At 42.2% G+C, this 17981-nt stretch overlaps 1 protein-coding gene across 5 annotated transcripts in view; it reads left to right on the forward strand.

The window, feature by feature from the left end:
• The window catches only part of vps8 (VPS8 subunit of CORVET complex), a 420899-nt gene that overhangs the window by 39231 nt on the left and 363687 nt on the right, over positions 1-17981 (forward strand). For all 5 annotated transcript variants that reach the window (XM_033024588.1, XM_033024585.1, XM_033024586.1 and 2 more), the window contains 4 exons: positions 3763-3887; positions 9517-9603; positions 10292-10359; positions 14949-15102. In XM_033024588.1, the coding sequence (XP_032880479.1) occupies positions 3763-3887; positions 9517-9603; positions 10292-10359; positions 14949-15102 (434 nt within the window). The remainder of the gene's footprint in view (positions 1-3762; positions 3888-9516; positions 9604-10291; positions 10360-14948; positions 15103-17981) is intronic.

Consider the following 17981-nt stretch of genomic DNA (forward strand, 5'->3'; position numbering starts at 1 on the left):
ATCTAGACGCTTTATTCAAATATATGACATTGTTTGTTAATTGTGTGCCCCGTTTATTTACTCTCCTTGTCCCAGCTCTGCTTCATTTCATGCCCTCATCTTCTCATTTTTTGCAAGATGGTAGATACTGTTTTAGGATTTAATGCCAGGCGTTTCTTAAGGATACTGAACTCAGTGCACTCCTGGTATTGTGATAGTGTGGTCAAATGAACCTAATCAAATCTGTTCTTTTTAATTGGAAGTCAACATTACTGGATTATTTTTTAATTTGGGTCCCAAAATAACTTTCAATTAAAATGAATAGACCATGTTGTAATAAGATCTGTGTAAAACAAATTGACTTCTCTGTTCTCTGTACCTTGAATGCCTGATTGCGAGTATCTTGTGGGTAGCCCAGTTTACATTCACTGTCTTGGTGCCATTCCTAAGATATAACATAATAGCAGCACGTAGTTCATCCCTAATGGGATAAACAAATACCTTGTACAAGCCCAGTATCTCATCTCCTACAGCTGCTCCTGTTACGATGATATCCTAGTCGGGTGAGCTGAAAAATTCTGCTCTTATTAACTTAAAATCACTTTTTTTACTTTCGAGCCCAAAATAACTTGGAATGAAGGTGAATAAATTATTTGTCTCTTCTCTCTATACTTCATATTCCCCAAGGTTGTGCAATTAGATGCACTCTATTTCCAAAAGATGGTTTAATTAATGAAAAGTATATACCCTTAACTTGGATTTCACAAGCTTGTAATATAGCTGTTTATAATTTTAATCACAAATATACCTGTTGTCTTGACCAGTTAAGATGTTAATGATAGACACACTGAAGAAGGGCCTCAACCTGAAACGTCACCCATTCCTTTTCTCCAGATGCTGCCTGTCCCGTTGAGTTACTCCAGCTTTTTGTGTCTATCTTCAATTTAAACCAGCATCTGCAGTTCCTTCTTACACATAAGATATTAATGAATTGGTTTTGGCGATAAAAAAAAGTAATGTGGAAATATTTAGCAGAAGATGAAGCATAATGTGGTGTATTTAAGTTAAATAACGATCACTAATAATCAGTAAACTATTGGTACTGTAAATTTTGTATCCAACAGTAACTGCCAATAATTTTATTGGTAGTAAATTATACGTGAAAATAACTCTTTAAATCTATAAGAATAAAATCAGAGCAGTTTTTAAATTTTTTTGAGTTTTAGTTTTTTTAATTTAACCCATTCATAACATGTTGTGGTACCTTATTGTAGATGAGTACAAACATTAGAATTAGCATTTAAACATATAAATGATAAAAGTTTCATGCCTTGCTCATTTCTATCTGTTGCACGTGACACTGTAGACCTTTTTTTTGCCTCATCAATCCATGGTCATCACTGGCCAGTCTCCACATCTTGGCCTTGTGACATTATGGGTTTGCCTCCAACTTCTAATTATCCTTTATTAAAAACATGTTTGCTTTAAAAGACAGTCATCTCATTTAAAGTGGAGTTTGGATAGGTATCTGCAAAGGAATAGCTCACAAAGCTGCACAGTGAAGTAGGAGAAATTAGATTTAATGAAAATAGTTCCATTTTAAGAGCTAGTATCAGAAATGGTGTGCACTGTATGGTACCTTTTATTTTGTATGATTCCACAAACTGAAAAGCTTTTTCCCTGGTTGAACAGTGAGCCAGCTTAGATGTCAGTTTGCTTCCTTGGAAACAATAGTGCTTTGGGAAGTTTCAGGATAGACATCAAAAATACTAAAAATGGAGATGGACGTCAAGGGAAGGAGAAATAAATAAAAGGTTAAATAAATAATAGCGAGATTTGTCGGGATATTTATATCAAAAGTATCTGAGCCAATATTTGTTACAGTCAATGGAAGGTACATAGTGCTTGGCTTCAACTGGCATTCACATGCCCAGGAGAATTTCCCAAAGTTAACATTTACAATGAATGACATGATCAATCTTTTAAACACTTCATTAACTCCCTTTGCTGGGGTCTCCCGAATTAATTCTTTATTATTGGATTTACCAATGCGGATAGTGGAAATAAAAGCAGAACATGTTGGAGGTTGTCAGGTTGGGCAGCAGCTGTGGAAATAAAAATAATGAGTTAACATTCTACAAATAGAGTGTCTATAGATTTATTCTGCATTAAGTGAATCACTGATCAATTCAGAGAATAGTTCAGCATCTACCACTGGTCTAAAGTCATGCATAAACCAGACCAGTTATGAATGGGGTTTTTTTCTTTCTTTTGGGCATTAGTGACCAATTTAAAAAAAAAATTTTATTAGGAAATTTCAAAGTAACTATGCTATTATACCAGATTTTAATACTTGTAATTGCTCAGCTGCCAAGCTGTCTTTCTGATTACCAGTTCAGGTGTTTAGATCAATACTCCAGGAGCCTAACCATATGGAAACCATTCTTCTTCCTTCCTTCCACCAATGTTATTCTCTTATGAAATCCTAAAATAAAGTGCATAGGCTGAAAAGGCCATTGGGGAAATCAAATCATCTGGTTTCACAAAACTGTTGTCATTTACTTAATTGTCATTCAGTACATAATTAATTTAATGTTTGAGGACACTTAACCCATTTTTTGTCTCTAAAGTAACATGCACAAATCTAACTAAGCTCTTCCATTTAACCTGGTGCAAGAGATATTTCCTCTGAGGTAAAGTCCCAGTGCAGTAACTCCACCATACAATCTAAATAGGCATCTGTTAGTACTGAGGGAAAGCTGTAGTATTTGAACTACTTTCTTTCCAATGCAGTTATAAATACAATTAACTCAAGCAGATTTAAAAGATCTTATGGTCTTCTTTGAATAATCCTTCCAGTCTCCAGGAGATCATTACACTGCCTAAAGGTGTAATGTCCTGGAGGCAATCATACCCTTCACAGGAAGTTGAACAGTACTTAAAGGAGTGTGATTGGGGGAAGAGCAGGGAACAGGGCTTCATAAAAGAACTAATGTGCACTGAATTGCCTGATTTGCCACCTTTTGAGCTGCAGTTTGTAACTTGATAATTCAAGCTTGAAACAACATTTAATGAAATCACAGACAATCTGGCTGTTTATTTCAGAACTGTTTGTGTTAATTGGCTGCAATGCAACAAAGTCTACACTCCAAAAATGCAGCTGCTTTATTGGTTGGAGTGCACTTCCTGGTGTGCTGGAGTTTAAAAAAAAAAAAAGCTTTATTAATGCAGGCATCCTTTTTTTGGAAATAGACATCGCTTTTCTGGCCTACTTCTTATGGTGTTTGTATGAAACAACTACTATGATTTGCTCTTTTTCCTTATGGAAGATTTTATTTATTTTCAGCATCTTATATCTTTGCTTGTTCTTGCCTTTTATTCAGTGGTATGTTTTTTGTTTGAATATTGAGATGTTTCTAGTTCCATTTGTTAGCATCTTATTTCATAGACCAGTTGTGGTCTCTGGAAAGGTTAAAGATGGCCATAAATTTGGCAATGAGCACATAATTGTAAACCGTGAATTCTAAAATCAGGCCAAGTAACTTTCTCCAAAAAAATTCAGAAATGTGTTCATATTTTGAAATTTATTTTCATAAATAATTGGAGGATCCTAAAGGAAAATGTTTTCTAAGATGCATAAACCTGCTAATTTTCTGCAGTTTTTAGATGCAAAGATTTTGAATTGTACTTTCTAGATGAGGCTAATGATTGGGTCATAGGTTGCCTGTGAAAATACATAGCCATGTAATAAGGCTTGGTTTCTCAAAAGTCTTTCTCTTTCAGATCCAAATCAAGCTCTGCGGCTATGTCTTGGGAGCACAGCTATGGGGGCTCAGTACGGAGCTGTATCTGCACTCAGTATCAACAGTGACTGCACTCGTCTCCTCTGTGGATTTGCCAAGGGTCAGGTAGGCATAGTTGATGTATGGCAGTTATTTTGTAATAGAGCTTGGATGCAAGTGGAGAACGCCCTTCCTTGTGGCTAGGCATGTGGAGGCAGCTAGGAATGTCAGTACATCTGCTTATAGCTTTTAACCTCCATTTTTCCAGTTATCACTCGGGGCAAGCATTTAAGGTGGTGGACATGTCCGTTTGTCAAATCATAACTCTTTTTCAGCTAAACGTACTTGCCAATAATCTGTCTGTCCCTTTTTTAATAGTATTTGATAAATGTCTATTTTTAGTGTTCTTTAGCTTGTTTTATGTTTGTGGGGGGGGGAGTTAGTTGGGGGAAACGTTTTCTAATCTCTTACCTCGATGGAGATGCAATTTTTTTCTGTATTGTATCTCCGTCCGCACTGCGGCCTAACATCGAGGAGTTGCCGGCCTTTGCTGGAGACCGACGTTTAAGAGCTCCACCGTGGGTGCTTGCGGACTTAACATCACAGAGCTCGCGGTCTCTGGTCAGAGACCAACTTCGGGAACTCCAAGCTTTGACCACCCCGACATGGGAGCTTCGACCATCGGCTGTGGGAGCTTGAATCGCCCCGACCGCAGGAGAATAAAGAGGAAGAAGTTTGGACTTTTTTGCCTTCCATCACAGTGAGGAATGTGGGGAATCTGCTGTGGTGGATGTTTATGTTAACTTTTATGTAGATGTGTGTCTTGTTGCTTTTTTTTCATATGGCTGTATGGTAATTTGCATATCACTACCTTAAATGGTACATGTGCCAATAAAAGACCTTTGAAACCATTGAAACCTTTGAATGAGATTTGCAGTAGATGTTTGAGGAAAGATTTATTAGCTGAGGCCAGTTGCCTTCTACAGGGTAAAAATATGTTGTCCAATCTTATTAAACCTTCCTTGAATAATGGGCTAAGTGTTCGGCTGGCAACCGGAAGGTAGCTGGTTCGAATCCCGCTTGGAGTGCATACTGTCGTTGTGTCCTTGGGAAAGACACTTCACCCACCTTTGCCTGTGTGTGTGAATGTAATTATGTGAAGCACTTTGGGGTCAATGCAAGTTGACTAAAAATGTGCTATATAAATAAAGAAATTTAAATTTAATTTAATAATAGCCTAGGTAGACACAAAATGCTGGAGTAACTCAGCGGGTCAGGCAGCAGATCTGGAGAAAAAGGATGGGTGACATTTCAGGCAGGGACCTTCTTCATAATAGGCTTTTTGGCAAGGTTTTCGAACAAGCATCACAACTGTTCACTGTGACGTGGTGAGGAGGACAAAGAAAATATTAGCAAAAAATATCCCAGGTTGCATCGGAATACTGGAGATGATATAAGAATTAGTTTGTTGTTGAACCCACCTTCAGGGCCGGATTTAGATGAAGAGAGGTCCTAGGCTGTTCCACTTGTGAGGCCCCTCCCAATCCCCCACCACCACGACTAGAAGAAGATGGTCTACCAGATTGACACCGATTTGCAGCCGAGCGTGGCCAATGAGATAAGGGGCTGGAAAGCTGCGCTCTTTATTTATTTATTTATTGCCAGTGCTAGTGTCGAGTTATCGGCTTAAAACACTGTTATTCTGAAATGAAGGGCAAGGAAAATTACTGAAGGGTTGTTTAGAGACTACAATGCTTTGTGACAGCATATGTAAGAAAGGTCTATGACAGTGTCAAAAATATTATACACCTTGCAGGGCTCTCACTTTTTTCTCTGTTGTCAGCCGGACAACCTTGGCAGCTTTTTAAGTTGCCAAATGACAGTTTAGGTGGTCATTTAAGACGGCTTGCATGACGCGTGCGATAATGTGCTCGGACGAAATGCGTAGTTACCAGTCGGAATTATGCTCAACGAAGCATTCACATATTATTTCTGCTTCAAATAGTCACAAACTAAACATACTCACCAATCAAGACATGATATATGCCACAATGACATGCAGCAAAATTATAATACTGTATCTCAACTCGTTTTACACGATGCAATTAATGCAATTTCTATTATTTCTTTCCACTTCTAAACAAAAATATGGTTGTATAATTAAGCGTATTATCAACCTCGGTGAGACCAAGCACAGGCTTGGCGATCGCTTCGCACAACACCTTCACTCAGTTCACAATAACCAACCTGATCTCCTGGTGGCTCAACACTTCATCTCCCCCTCCCATTCAGAATCCGACCTTTCTGTCCTGGGCCTCCTCCATGGCCAGAGTGAGGCCCACCGCATATTGGAGGAGCAGCACCTCATATTTCGCTTGGGTAGTTTACACCCCAGCGGTATGAACATTGGCTTCTCTAATTTCAGGTAGTCCTTGCTTTCCCCATCCTTCCCCTCCCATTCCCAGCTCTCCCACAGCCTACTGTCTCCACCTCTTTCTTTCTTTTTCGTGTCCCCCCCCCCCATCGACATCAATCTGAAGAAGGATCTCGACCCGAAACGTCGTCTATTCCATCGCTCCATAGATGCTGTCTTGCCCGCTCATTTTCTCCAGCTTTTTGGTTTACCAATGGGATCCCACCACTGGCCACATCTTGCCATCTCCTCCTCTGTTGGCTTTCCGCAGAGACCGCTCCCTCCGTAACTCCATGGTCAATCCGTCCCTTCCCACCCAAACCACCCCCTCTCCTGGCACTTTCCCTTGGAACTGCAGGAAATGCTACACTTGTCGCTTTACCTCCCCCCTTGACACCATTCAAGGACCCAAGCAGTCTTTCCAGGTGCGGCAGAGGTTCACCTGCACCTCCTCCAACCTCATCTATTGCATCCACTGCTCTAGGTGTCAGCTGCTCTACATCGGTGAGACCAAGCGTAGGCTTGGCGATCGCTTCGCCGAACACCTCCGCTCGGTTCGCAATAACCAACCTGATCTCTTGGTGGCTCAGCACTTCAACTCCCCGTATCATTCCGAATCCGACCTTTCTGTCCTGGGCCTCTTCCATGGCCAGAGTGAGGCCCACCGTAAATTGGAGGAGCAGCACTTCATATTTCGCTTGGGCAGTATGAACATTGACTTCTTCAATTTCAGGTTGTCCCTGCTTTCTCCTCCCCTTCCCAGCTCTCCCTCAGCCTACTGTCTCCGCCTCTTCCTTTCTTCTTCCCGTCCCCCCCACCACCCTCACATCAATCTGAAGAAGGGTCTCGACCCGAAACGTTGCCTATTTCCTTCGCTCCATAGATGCTGCCTCACCCGCTGAGTTTCTCCAGCATTTTTGTCTATCCATTAGCAAAAGTTCTGTTATCCCACTTTCCTCACCCACTTCCTACACATTAGGGGCAATTTTACAGAGACAAGTTAACTTACGAAGCCAATGTGTCTTTGGGATGTGGGAGGAAACCCACACGCTTGCAGGGAGAATGTGCAAATTCAACACAGACAGTGCCCGAGGACAGGATGGAACACAGATCTCTGGCATGTGAGGCAGCAAGTCTACCAGCTGTGCCACTATATTTTGTTTTCCAACACACAAAAAATTATGCGTTGATAACTTTGGTTACTACAAAAATGTAAATATAAATTTTCAGTCTTAAATCTCCAAGTGACGCTATGTCCCCCTTTACAGCTACTGTATGTTTTAATTAAGTTCAAGACTATGGGGCAGTACATTGGCCATAAAGTTGCCTGAAAGTGCCTGAGACCCGGAATTGATCCTGAATATAGGTGCTGTATGGAGTTTGCTCCTTTTCCCTTTGATCGCATGGGTTTTCTCCGGGTGCTCTTGTTTCCTTCCACATTCCAAAGGTGTGCAGGAACCAATTTCAGACCCAACCCAAAACGTAATATTTTCCTTTTGTCCAGAGATTCTGTCTGACCAGTTGAGTTACTCCAGCTGTTTGTGTCTATCTTCAGTTTAAACCAGCATCTGCAGTTCCTTCCTACACACACGATACTATACGATATAACTTTATTAATCCCAGGAGGGAAATTGTGTGTGTGTGTGGGTATATATATCACACACACACACACACACACACACACACACACACACACACACACACAGAGTTATATATTCATATGTAAATATACACCGTTTTGTCTTCTCGTTTATAACATTGCTTACAGAGTACTCTGTTTACATATTCTGTTGTGCTGCTGCAAGTAAGGATTTCATTGTATTAACTGGGACGTGAGAGAATAAAACAATTTTGACTTACTCCACTAATGCTTGGGATAGAACTAGTGTACGGGTAATCGGTGGTCGGCGTGGACTCGGTGGGCCGAAGGGCCTGTTTCCACGCTGTATCTTTACACTAAAAGCAGAGGGAGTAAAAAAAGGTCTCTACCCAAAACGTCATCTAATTTCTTCTATCCTGAGTTGCTGGCTGCTCCATGGAGTTGCCCCGCACAATTAAAGCATGGAATAGTATTCACCCTACCGTAGTTACCCAACCAGACACAACTAAATTTAAGGTAGCTCTTTTTTTGCTTAAGTCCAAGTCAAGAGAGTTTTATTGTCATGTGTCCCAGATAGGACAATGAAATTCTTGCTTGCTGCAGCACAACAGAATATGTAAACATAATACAGAACATGAGATAAAAGTTCAGTGTGTTTATATACCATAGACCATATATATATACACACAATAAATACACAGATAAAGTGCAATAGCTGTTATTTTTCAGAGTTTGGAGTTTGGTGATCGACCCTCCACCACCTCCGGTTTAAATTCCATTTAGAATATTTTTGGAGGACCAGGAAACCAGAAGCGAGAGTTACTCCAGATCCAGGGCCAGGGAGTGATTCTGCGTTGGTTTTCAGCGGTCGCGGCGAGGCGGCGACTGGACAGCAATGGCGGTCAGATCTTCCACAATTCAAAGCGAGGGAGAAAGTGCCCAGCGCCGACCAGTTGCTGTGGGAGTGCGCATGCGCAGGGCGGCCGATGATGCGGTGGTTGTGCGCATGTGCAGGGGGGAGGATGTGCTGGCCGTAGCAGTGCGCATGTGCAAGGCAGCCTGCTGTGCTGGCGGATGAGGAGCAAGCGGAGACCCGGCGGCCCGGACACGTATACGGATGGCGGGCGGAGACGGAGAGTGACAGAGAGAGAGAGAGAGGGGCCCGCCCAGAGTTGAACGGCAGGTGTCCTGCCTTGGCCGGAGGCCCCCTAGATCTCGAGGCCCTAGGCTTCAGCCTATGAAGCCTGGTGGTAAATCCGGCCCTGCGAGGCTCCCCTAGATCTCGAGGCCCTAAACTTAAGCTTGTGAAGCTTATCCGTAAATCCGGCCCTGCCCACCTTCTATTTCAATCATTGTGGCAGGAGAATTGTATAATGTGCATCTGAAACTAGTTTGTCTTGCAGTAGATGGTGACAATTTCCATGCAGTATATTGAAATAGGTTTGTAATTCAGAGCTATAATTGGAATTCATGTTGTAATTAGTTTTCAATACTCTCTTGTAGTAATAGCCTATCCAGTTTCAGTGACTCTATGGATGCAAAGATTGTTTATGCAAATGTAATGGACTACGGTATGGGAAGAATTTATAATAAAGTAACTTTGAATTTCACCTTCCAAAACTGTTTGAAGGAGATTTTCATCTATGAGATTTAAATTATGCTAAAATATGCAGTGCAACTATGAACAGAAATGTCAATTGTAAGGCATTTAGAATCTCTTCTGTTATTTTTGCCACCTGTAGATTACCATGTGGGACTTGGCGAATGGGAAGTTATTGAGAACAATAACTGATGCTCATCCTCCTGGGACAGCCATCCTGCACATAAAGGTTGACTTATCATGAATACATTTCACATAAGTAGAATTGTAATTTCCTTAATTAACACATGAATCCAGCGTTTAGTAACTACGGTCTACCATAATGTTGTTGGGATGTAAATATAATGTAGTTTTTAACTCATGGGCATCATTGAAAGCTTTCTGAACTTCAGTTTAGTGAGTTCAACAATCAAACTATGCTGAATAAAAACAGTAGATTGATCGGTTGTCATTCAGCAACTTTTCAAAAAGTTGTTTTTATTTATATGGTTTATTTTACATTTGTTATTTATTGATACATATGGTCCATCTGAAAGTTAGTGCCACAGTTTTTATTAAGATGTGAATGGCTGAAACATTTTGGTTATAGTCAAAAGAATGGCCTGTGCTTCAAGTGCCACATTCGTCTTTCACTGGTTGTGATTTATGGTCATTTCAAAGGCTGAGGATTATCATCAAAATTGAATTAAATGTAAAGTGGATTGTAAAAACAGAAGTAGTAAGAAACTAATTACAACTTTTTTTTATTGCATACCACTGTGGAGAAAGATAATGAAATAATGAGTAAACGGACATCTGGGAGAATATCTTGTGTGTTTAATGTTAGCTTGAAAGTTGATTTTTAAGTAGGATCTTTAAAACACAACCATTCTGTTGATTTTGCTTGTAATAGACGTGAATGATCCTTTTCATTGCAGTTCACTGATGACCCAACCATAGCCATTTGCAATGACAGCGGGGGCTCAGTGTTCGAACTCTCCTTCAAGTAAGATGGGTTTTTATACATTGGGGAGAATGTTCTCCTTAAAGAGAGGAAAACCTCATAAGTGCTCCTCGCATTACCCTGTACAGAATTTATGCTGACTGATGATTAAACAATCGTTTTAGATTAACTTTGCTGTAGGAAGTCTATGCGCAAGATTAGCAATGTTATTGTTTAACTAAGTTTTAATTATATGACCATGTCATCACAGAAAATCAATACAACTTGGCCTAGTGGTTGACTGACAAGAGTAAAGGTAAAATGAGGGCCTATTATAAACTTGATTTAAGACCTCAGTGTTACAAAGTGCATGAGATGGGGAGAGTTGGAGTGCAGTTGAAGGGAATTAGAACTAAGAATGGCAACGTTATTTGTTTTATGAGATGGAGTGGTGAGAGGGTTTGGCTGCTGGGGAGGTTAAGATTGGCTGCTGGAGATAATTTGGATGTGGGAGGCATGTCCTAGCAAGGCTCAGAAGCTGGATGAAGTTATTAACAGGATTGTGGATCAATTGGGAGATCAGTTGTAAAGGGCAGGGAATGGGTCAGATGGCTGCTTGGTGATAGGTAGACAGATTACGAGTCAGTCAGATGGAAAAATTGTGTCTTTGGGGACATAGGGAGACAGATTAGAGGCCAGTCAGATGAAGGATTGTGATTGGGATGGTTGTGCAAATGTTACAACTAGAGAGTGGAGGGTGAGGAAGAATCACTAACGAGTATATCATTTGGAAAGGATCTATCCGAGGTGGATACTCAGCACCAGATTTATAGAATGAAACCTGCTGAGAGCAGGTCCACATTATAAAAGACCAAGCCAGGTAAATCTTGGGCACATCTGTTTTCTCGTGGTTATAGGCTACTCATTCAGATCGATATCATAGAAGTGGCCTTCAGGCAAGTTGCTGCATACTGTTGGACTCCCCCCTCATGCATTAGCAGGTCAGCTGAAGAGTGGAGTTGGAACAAAAATTGAGAACTATGTGAAATTGTGGATGATTTTTCATTGAAAATTAATCATGTACAACAGAGCACTATGAAATTCTGGCATCCGATTGTACATAGAAACATAGAAAATAGATGCAGGAGGAAGCCATTTGGCCCTTCGAGCCAGCACCGCCATTCATTGGGATCATGGCTGATCATCCACAATCAGTAACCCGTGCCTGCCTTCACCCCATATCCCTTGATTCTGCTAGCCCCGAGAGCTCAATCTAACTCTCTTTTAAATTAATCCAGTGAATTGGCCTCTATTGCCTTCTGTGGCAGAGAATTTCACAAATTCAAACTCTCTGGGTGAAAACGTTTTTTCTCATCTCAGTTTTAAATGGGCCTCCCATTTATTCTTAGACTGTGGCCCCTGGTTCTGGACTCCCAGAACATTGGGAAATTTTTTCCTGCATCTAGCTTGTCCAGTCCTATTATAATTTTATACGTTTCTATAAGATGCCCTCTCATCCTTCTAAATTCCAGTGAATACAAGCCCAGTCTTTCCAATCTTTCCTCATATGACAGCCCCACCATCCAAACATGCCATTAGCTTTCTTCACTGCCTGCCATATCTGCATGTTAGCTTTCAGTGATTGGTGTACAAGGAACCCAGGTCTCCTGACACTTCAATTTTTCTTAATCTGACACCATTGAGATAATAATCTGCCTCCTTGTTCTTGCCGCCAAAGTAGATAACCTCACATTTATCTACATTATACTGCATCTGCCCACTCACACAACCTGTCAAAGTCACCCTGCAACCTCCTAGCATCCTCTTCGCAGTTCACACTGCCAACCAGCTTTGTGTCATCTGCAAATTTGTTAGTGTTACTTTTAATTCCATCATCTAAATTATTAATATATATTGTAAATAGTTGCAACACCTGTACAACTGCAGAAGGAGCTCTTTAGAATTAGATTAGAATTAGATTCCTTTATTGTCATTCAGACCTTTCGGTCTGAACGAAATTATGTTGCCTGCAGTCATACACAGAACCAATAAAAACAAAACATACAATAAACACAAATTAAACATCCACCACAGTGAGTTCACCAAGCACATCCTCACTGTGATGGAGGCAAAGTCTTAGTCACCCTCTCTTCCCTCCTTGTTCTCCCTCTGCGCTGAGGCGATCGATCCAGGCCGGAGATGCCACCCTCCAATCCAGCGGACCTCCGTGGTGATGTCGCCGCCACCGAAAGCCGGAACGCCATCTCCGCTCCGAGATGGCCCGCCACAGCATTAGCTCCGGGCAGCCGCCCCAGCTCCAGGCCGCCGCCCCAGCTCCGGGTCCCGCAGTCTCCGCTCCAGGCCGCCGCCCCAGCTCCGGGTCCCGCAGTCTCCGCTCCGGGCCGCCGCCCCAGCTCCGGGTCCCGCAGTCTCCGCTCCGGCCCGCTGCCCCAGCTCCGGGCCGCCGCCCCAGCTCCGGGCCGCCGCCCCAGCTCCGGATCCCACAGTCTCCGCTCCAGGCCGCCGCCCCAGCCCCGGGTCCCGCAGTCTCCGCTCCAGGCCACCGCCCCAGCTCCGGGTCCCGCAGTCTCCGCTCCAGGCCGCCGCCCCAGCTCCGGGTCCCGCAGTCTCCGCTCCGGGCCGCCGCCCCAGCTCCAGGTCTCGCAGTCTCCGCTCCGGGCCGCCTCCCCAGCCCCGGGACCCGCAGTCTCCGCTCCGGGCCGCCGCCCCAGCTCCGGGTCCCGCAGTCTCCGCTCCGGGCCGCCGCCCCAGCTCCGGGAACCGCAGTCTCCGCTCCGGGCCGGCGCCCCAGCTCCGGGTCCCGCAGTCTCCGCTCCGGGCCGCCGCCCCAGCTCCGGGCCGGCGCCCCAGCTCCGGGCCGGCGCCCCAGCTCCGGGTCCCGCAGTCTCCGCTCCGGGCCGCCGCCGCCGGATTTACTCCTGTAATCAAATCCTTTAGTTATGACGAACCAACACTTAGCCTTGCGGCACTCCACTCGACACTGCCTGCCGTTCTGACAGGGACCCGTTTATTCAAACTTTTTTTTCTCTCTATCTGCCAACCAATTCTCTATCCATGTCAATACCCTACCCCCAATACCATGTGCTCTAATTTTGCCCAGTAATCTCCTGTGTGGGACCTTATCAAAGGCTTTCTGAATGTCCAGATACACTGCATCCACTGGCTCTCCTTCATCCATTCGCTTGTCACATCCTCAAAAAATTCACACTGCGGTGATTGTTTTGAATGTCATTACAAGACCGGAGATTCAAATATCATTGTTTGGGGTTTGCATCCTTTCCCATCATGCTTTATTTTACATGAGGAATTGATGCCTGAGCTTGCTCCACCATCCAATAAGATCATATCTAAGATTGTTCTTGCCAATGTTGGATCTGAATGGTCACATGGTCTATAGTATCAAAAACAATGGAGCATAAGTTAAATGTCAGAAGAAATAATTTTAAAGGGATTTGAGGGGCAAGGTTTACCACAGAGATTGATTGATATCTAGAACTTTGAGAGGTAGTGATGGAATCCAGTACAATATTTTGTTTAATAGATATTTTGAATAGGCAAAGCATAGAAGGATATGGACCTAATGGAGGCAAATGGGATTATTGTAGATGAGCAGAAAGACTGGCATGAGTGTAGTGGGCCAAAACAGTCCATTTCTGTATTGTGTAACAATGATTCTATGAAAGCATGCTAATTATTTATGCTGCTTCTCTGGTCCAGGAACTAGAGTGAATTTATTATTGCTTCTAATTCCATTTGGACATTTTTATTGAAAAATGGGCTCATTGGTGTTAGGTAAATATGGGAGTTGGCTAAATTGTGACACCCACACATTGTTGATCGGCTTGCGGGGTTATCGTGATGGGAGTTGTTTTAAATCTATAGAAAAATAACACAGATTAAGGAGCACATCAAGGCTGTGTGCTCAGGCAGCTCCACTCTCTCTATACCCATGACTGGGTAGCCAGACACAGCTCCAACATCATAGTTAAATTCGCCAGTGATACCACCGTTGTTGGACGAATAATGGTTAATGCTGAGCTAGAGTTCAGGAGAGAGCTTGAAAATCTGATTCGATGGTGCCAAAACAACAATAGTGCTCTCAATGTTAACAAGACCAGGAATGGAAAGTCACGTATCCACAAACCTATCTTCATTGACAAGATAATGGGGGAAAGAGTCAACAGCTTCAAGTTCCTGAAGATCCGTCCTAGACCCTGCCCATCAATGCAATCATAAAGAAAGCTCATCCATGCCTCTACATCATTGGAAGATTGAAGAGATTTGATATGTACACAAATACTCTATCAAAATTCTACATATATGCAGTAGAGATTACACTGACCTATTGCAGGAGACTACAGAGAGTGGTAGACACTCTGTGTGTTTTCACTAATGGGAGATCGTCACAGATCCCAGCAATGATCAGAGAAGAAAGCACAACATTTTGTTTAATATGTAGCACTTGCAGTTAATTTTTAGTGTATAGTGATGTATAAACCTATTTTTTACTTTTATCTTGTTCATATTTTAATCTAGACCTTATTTTTTTAATGTAATCATTCCTGTAGTTTTAATTCATGCATCTGCAGGTTGTTTTGTATCTGAATGTTATTCTGTAATATTGATTTTAGGAGAGTAATGGGAGTGAGAACATGCGAGTCCCGCTGCTTGTTTAGTGGAGCTAAAGGTGAAGTTTGCTGCATTGAACCATTGCTCGTAAAGCTGGAGCTGAGAGATCACCCTATAACACAATACGGGCTGCTGGCGATGGCTTCTTTAACAAAGGTATAAGGGATTTTTTTTTAAATTGACACCAACCTAGTCTCATATGCTTTGCTGTCTCAATGACTAACAAAGAAGGTGTCCATTTATTTGAAAGTAAAGCAATATATGAAGCCGGGTACAAAGTGAGAAGAACCAAAAGTTCCCAGAAGTTGTTCAAATCTTCATTATCATCATACTTGAGTACACCATTTCTCCCATTACCAGCCTCTCATCTTCCTTCCTGCTAATCTTCAGCTCGTCCCTTACAAGCCTCTGATCCACTCCAATTTGTCCAACGACTTGTAATTAATTCCAATCTTGAGCAACATCTAGATGTACCTCTTCTACACCTTCAAAGCCTTCGCATCCTTTCTATTGTGTGGCAAACAATTGCACACAATTCTCTATATGTGGCCTATCCAAAGTTTTATGCAGCTGCAACATGACTTACAAATGTTGATACTCAATGCGCTGATCTGTAGAGGTATTTGCTGTTTGTTTTCTTTACCACACTTTCCACTTATGTTGCCACTTTCAGTGAACTGTGGACTCTCACTCCAAGATCCCTCTGTATATACATACTTCTGAGAGTTCTGCCATTTAAGATATACTTTCCTTTTGTATTTGATCTCTTAAGATGCACCGGTTTGCACTTTTCTGGATTAAATATTCATGGGCCATTTCCTCTCCCTAGTTTCCAATCATCAATATCCTGCAGTATCATTTGATTATCTTCTTCGCTACCTACACTATCGTTTTAGTGGAAACCATTTTGGTTTGGTAAAAGTAACTGCTGTGGAAAAGTTTCCTGAGATTTACTGGGTTGAAATGCCATACTTCTTTTGTTTTTCAATCCACAATTCTAAAAAGCAATCTGTTCATGTTATCACGCTGCAGTTTGTGCTGACATGTCCAAATTAACTACCATCTTTACAACATTGCTCAAATTCAGAAAGTACTTAATCGGTTGTGAAGTGCTCTGTGACTTGAGACTGTGACAGGTTGGTATGAACATTGCTATTATTTGTTTGAAGCTTTTCAAGCACCTTCAAACTCAAAAATGAGTCACAAAGCTGACTTTCTCAAGGTCAGGCTTTGTGCTGCCTCTGCAAAAGCTTTTAAGTAGTCAGTCTAATAACGTGAACAAAGCTGTGCTGTTTCACATGGAAGGTATTCACTAATAATAATGGGACACAATGGGGCAGGGAACCCCTGAGGAAAGGTAATTTCAAATGACAGTAATGTAGCAGCCAAGATGATTACTACTAAAGATGTTGTTAGTGCCCCTGTCCCACTTAGGAAACCTGAACGGAAACCGCTGGAGTCTTTGCGCCCCACCCAAGGTTTCCGTGCGGTTCCCGGAGGTTGCCAGAGGTTGCAGGTAGTGGAAGCAGGTAGGGAGACTGACAAAAACATCCGGGAACCGCACGGAAATCTTGGGCGGGGCGCAAAGTCTCCAGAGGTTTCCGTTCAGGTTTCCTAAGTGGGACGGGCATTATATTTTGCACTTTTTTGTTATCCACACTTTTCTGCAGCTATAATTTTAAAATGCTACAACATCATATTCTGTACTGTAGTATTTTTCTTCTTGCATTCCCTGTTGTACTTGTACATAGTATGATTGCATGGTCTAATCTGCAGTTTTTCACTGTATCGTGTTTATACAATAAAAAAAGCAATACCAATACTAATATATGTTGAATGACAATGAAGTAAAGGTGAAAACGATTGTTGATTTCCACAGATAGATTAATCACATGTGGCTAAAGTGCACATTGTCAGATTTTATTAAAGGCCATTTTTATACATTTTGGTTACACCATGTAGAAATTACAGCAATGTTTATCCATTGTCCCCCCCATTTCAGGACGCCATAATGTTTGGGACACATGGCTTCACAGGTGTTTGTAATTGCTCAGGTATTTGTAATTGCTCAGGTGGTGTTTAATTGCCTCCTTAATGCAGGTATATGAGAGCTCTCAGCACCTAGTCTTTCCTCCAGTCTTTCCATCACCTTTGGAAACTTTTATTGCTGTTTACCAACATGAGGACCAAAGTCAAAGAAGCCATTATGAGACTGAGAAACAATAATAAAACTGTTAGAGACATCAGCCAAACCTTAGGCTTACCCAAATCAACTGTTTGGAACATCATTAAGAAGAAAGAGAGCACTGGTGAGCTTACTAATCGCAAAGGAACTGGCAGGCCAAGGAAGACCCCCACAGCTGATGACAGAAGAATTCTCTCTATAATAAAGAAAAATCCTCAAACACCTGTCCGACAGATTAGAAACACTCTTCAGGTGTTGCTTTGTCAATGACCACTGTCCGCAGAATACTTCATGAACAGAAATACAGAGGCCATACTGCAAGATGCAAATCACTGGTTAGCTGCAAAAATAGGATGGCCAGATTACAGTTTGCCAAGAAGTACTTAAAAGAGCAACCACAGTTCTGGAAAAAAGGTCTTATGGACAGATGAGATGAAGATTAACATATCAGAGTGATGGCAAGAGCAAAGTATGGAGGAGAGAAGGAACTGCCTAAGATCCAAAGCATACCACCTCATCTGTGAAACACGGTGATGGGGGAGTTATAGCCTGGGCATGTATGGCTTGCTGAAGGTACTGGCTCATTTATCTTCATTGACGATACAACTGCTGATAGTAGCATAATGAATTCTGAAGTGTATAGACACATCCTATCTGCTCAAGTTCAAACAAATGCCTGAAAACTCATTGGCCGGCAGTTCATTCTACAGCAAGACAATGATCCCAAACGTCCTGCTAAAGCAACAAAGGAGCTTCTCAAAGCTAAAAAATGGTAAATTCTTGAGTGGCCAAGTCAATCACCCGATCTGAACCCAATTGAGCATGTCTTTTATTTGCTGAAGAGAAAACA

The sequence above is a fragment of the Amblyraja radiata genome, chromosome 7 (assembly GCF_010909765.2).
Source record: "Amblyraja radiata isolate CabotCenter1 chromosome 7, sAmbRad1.1.pri, whole genome shotgun sequence".
Lineage (NCBI taxonomy): Eukaryota > Metazoa > Chordata > Chondrichthyes > Rajiformes > Rajidae > Amblyraja > Amblyraja radiata.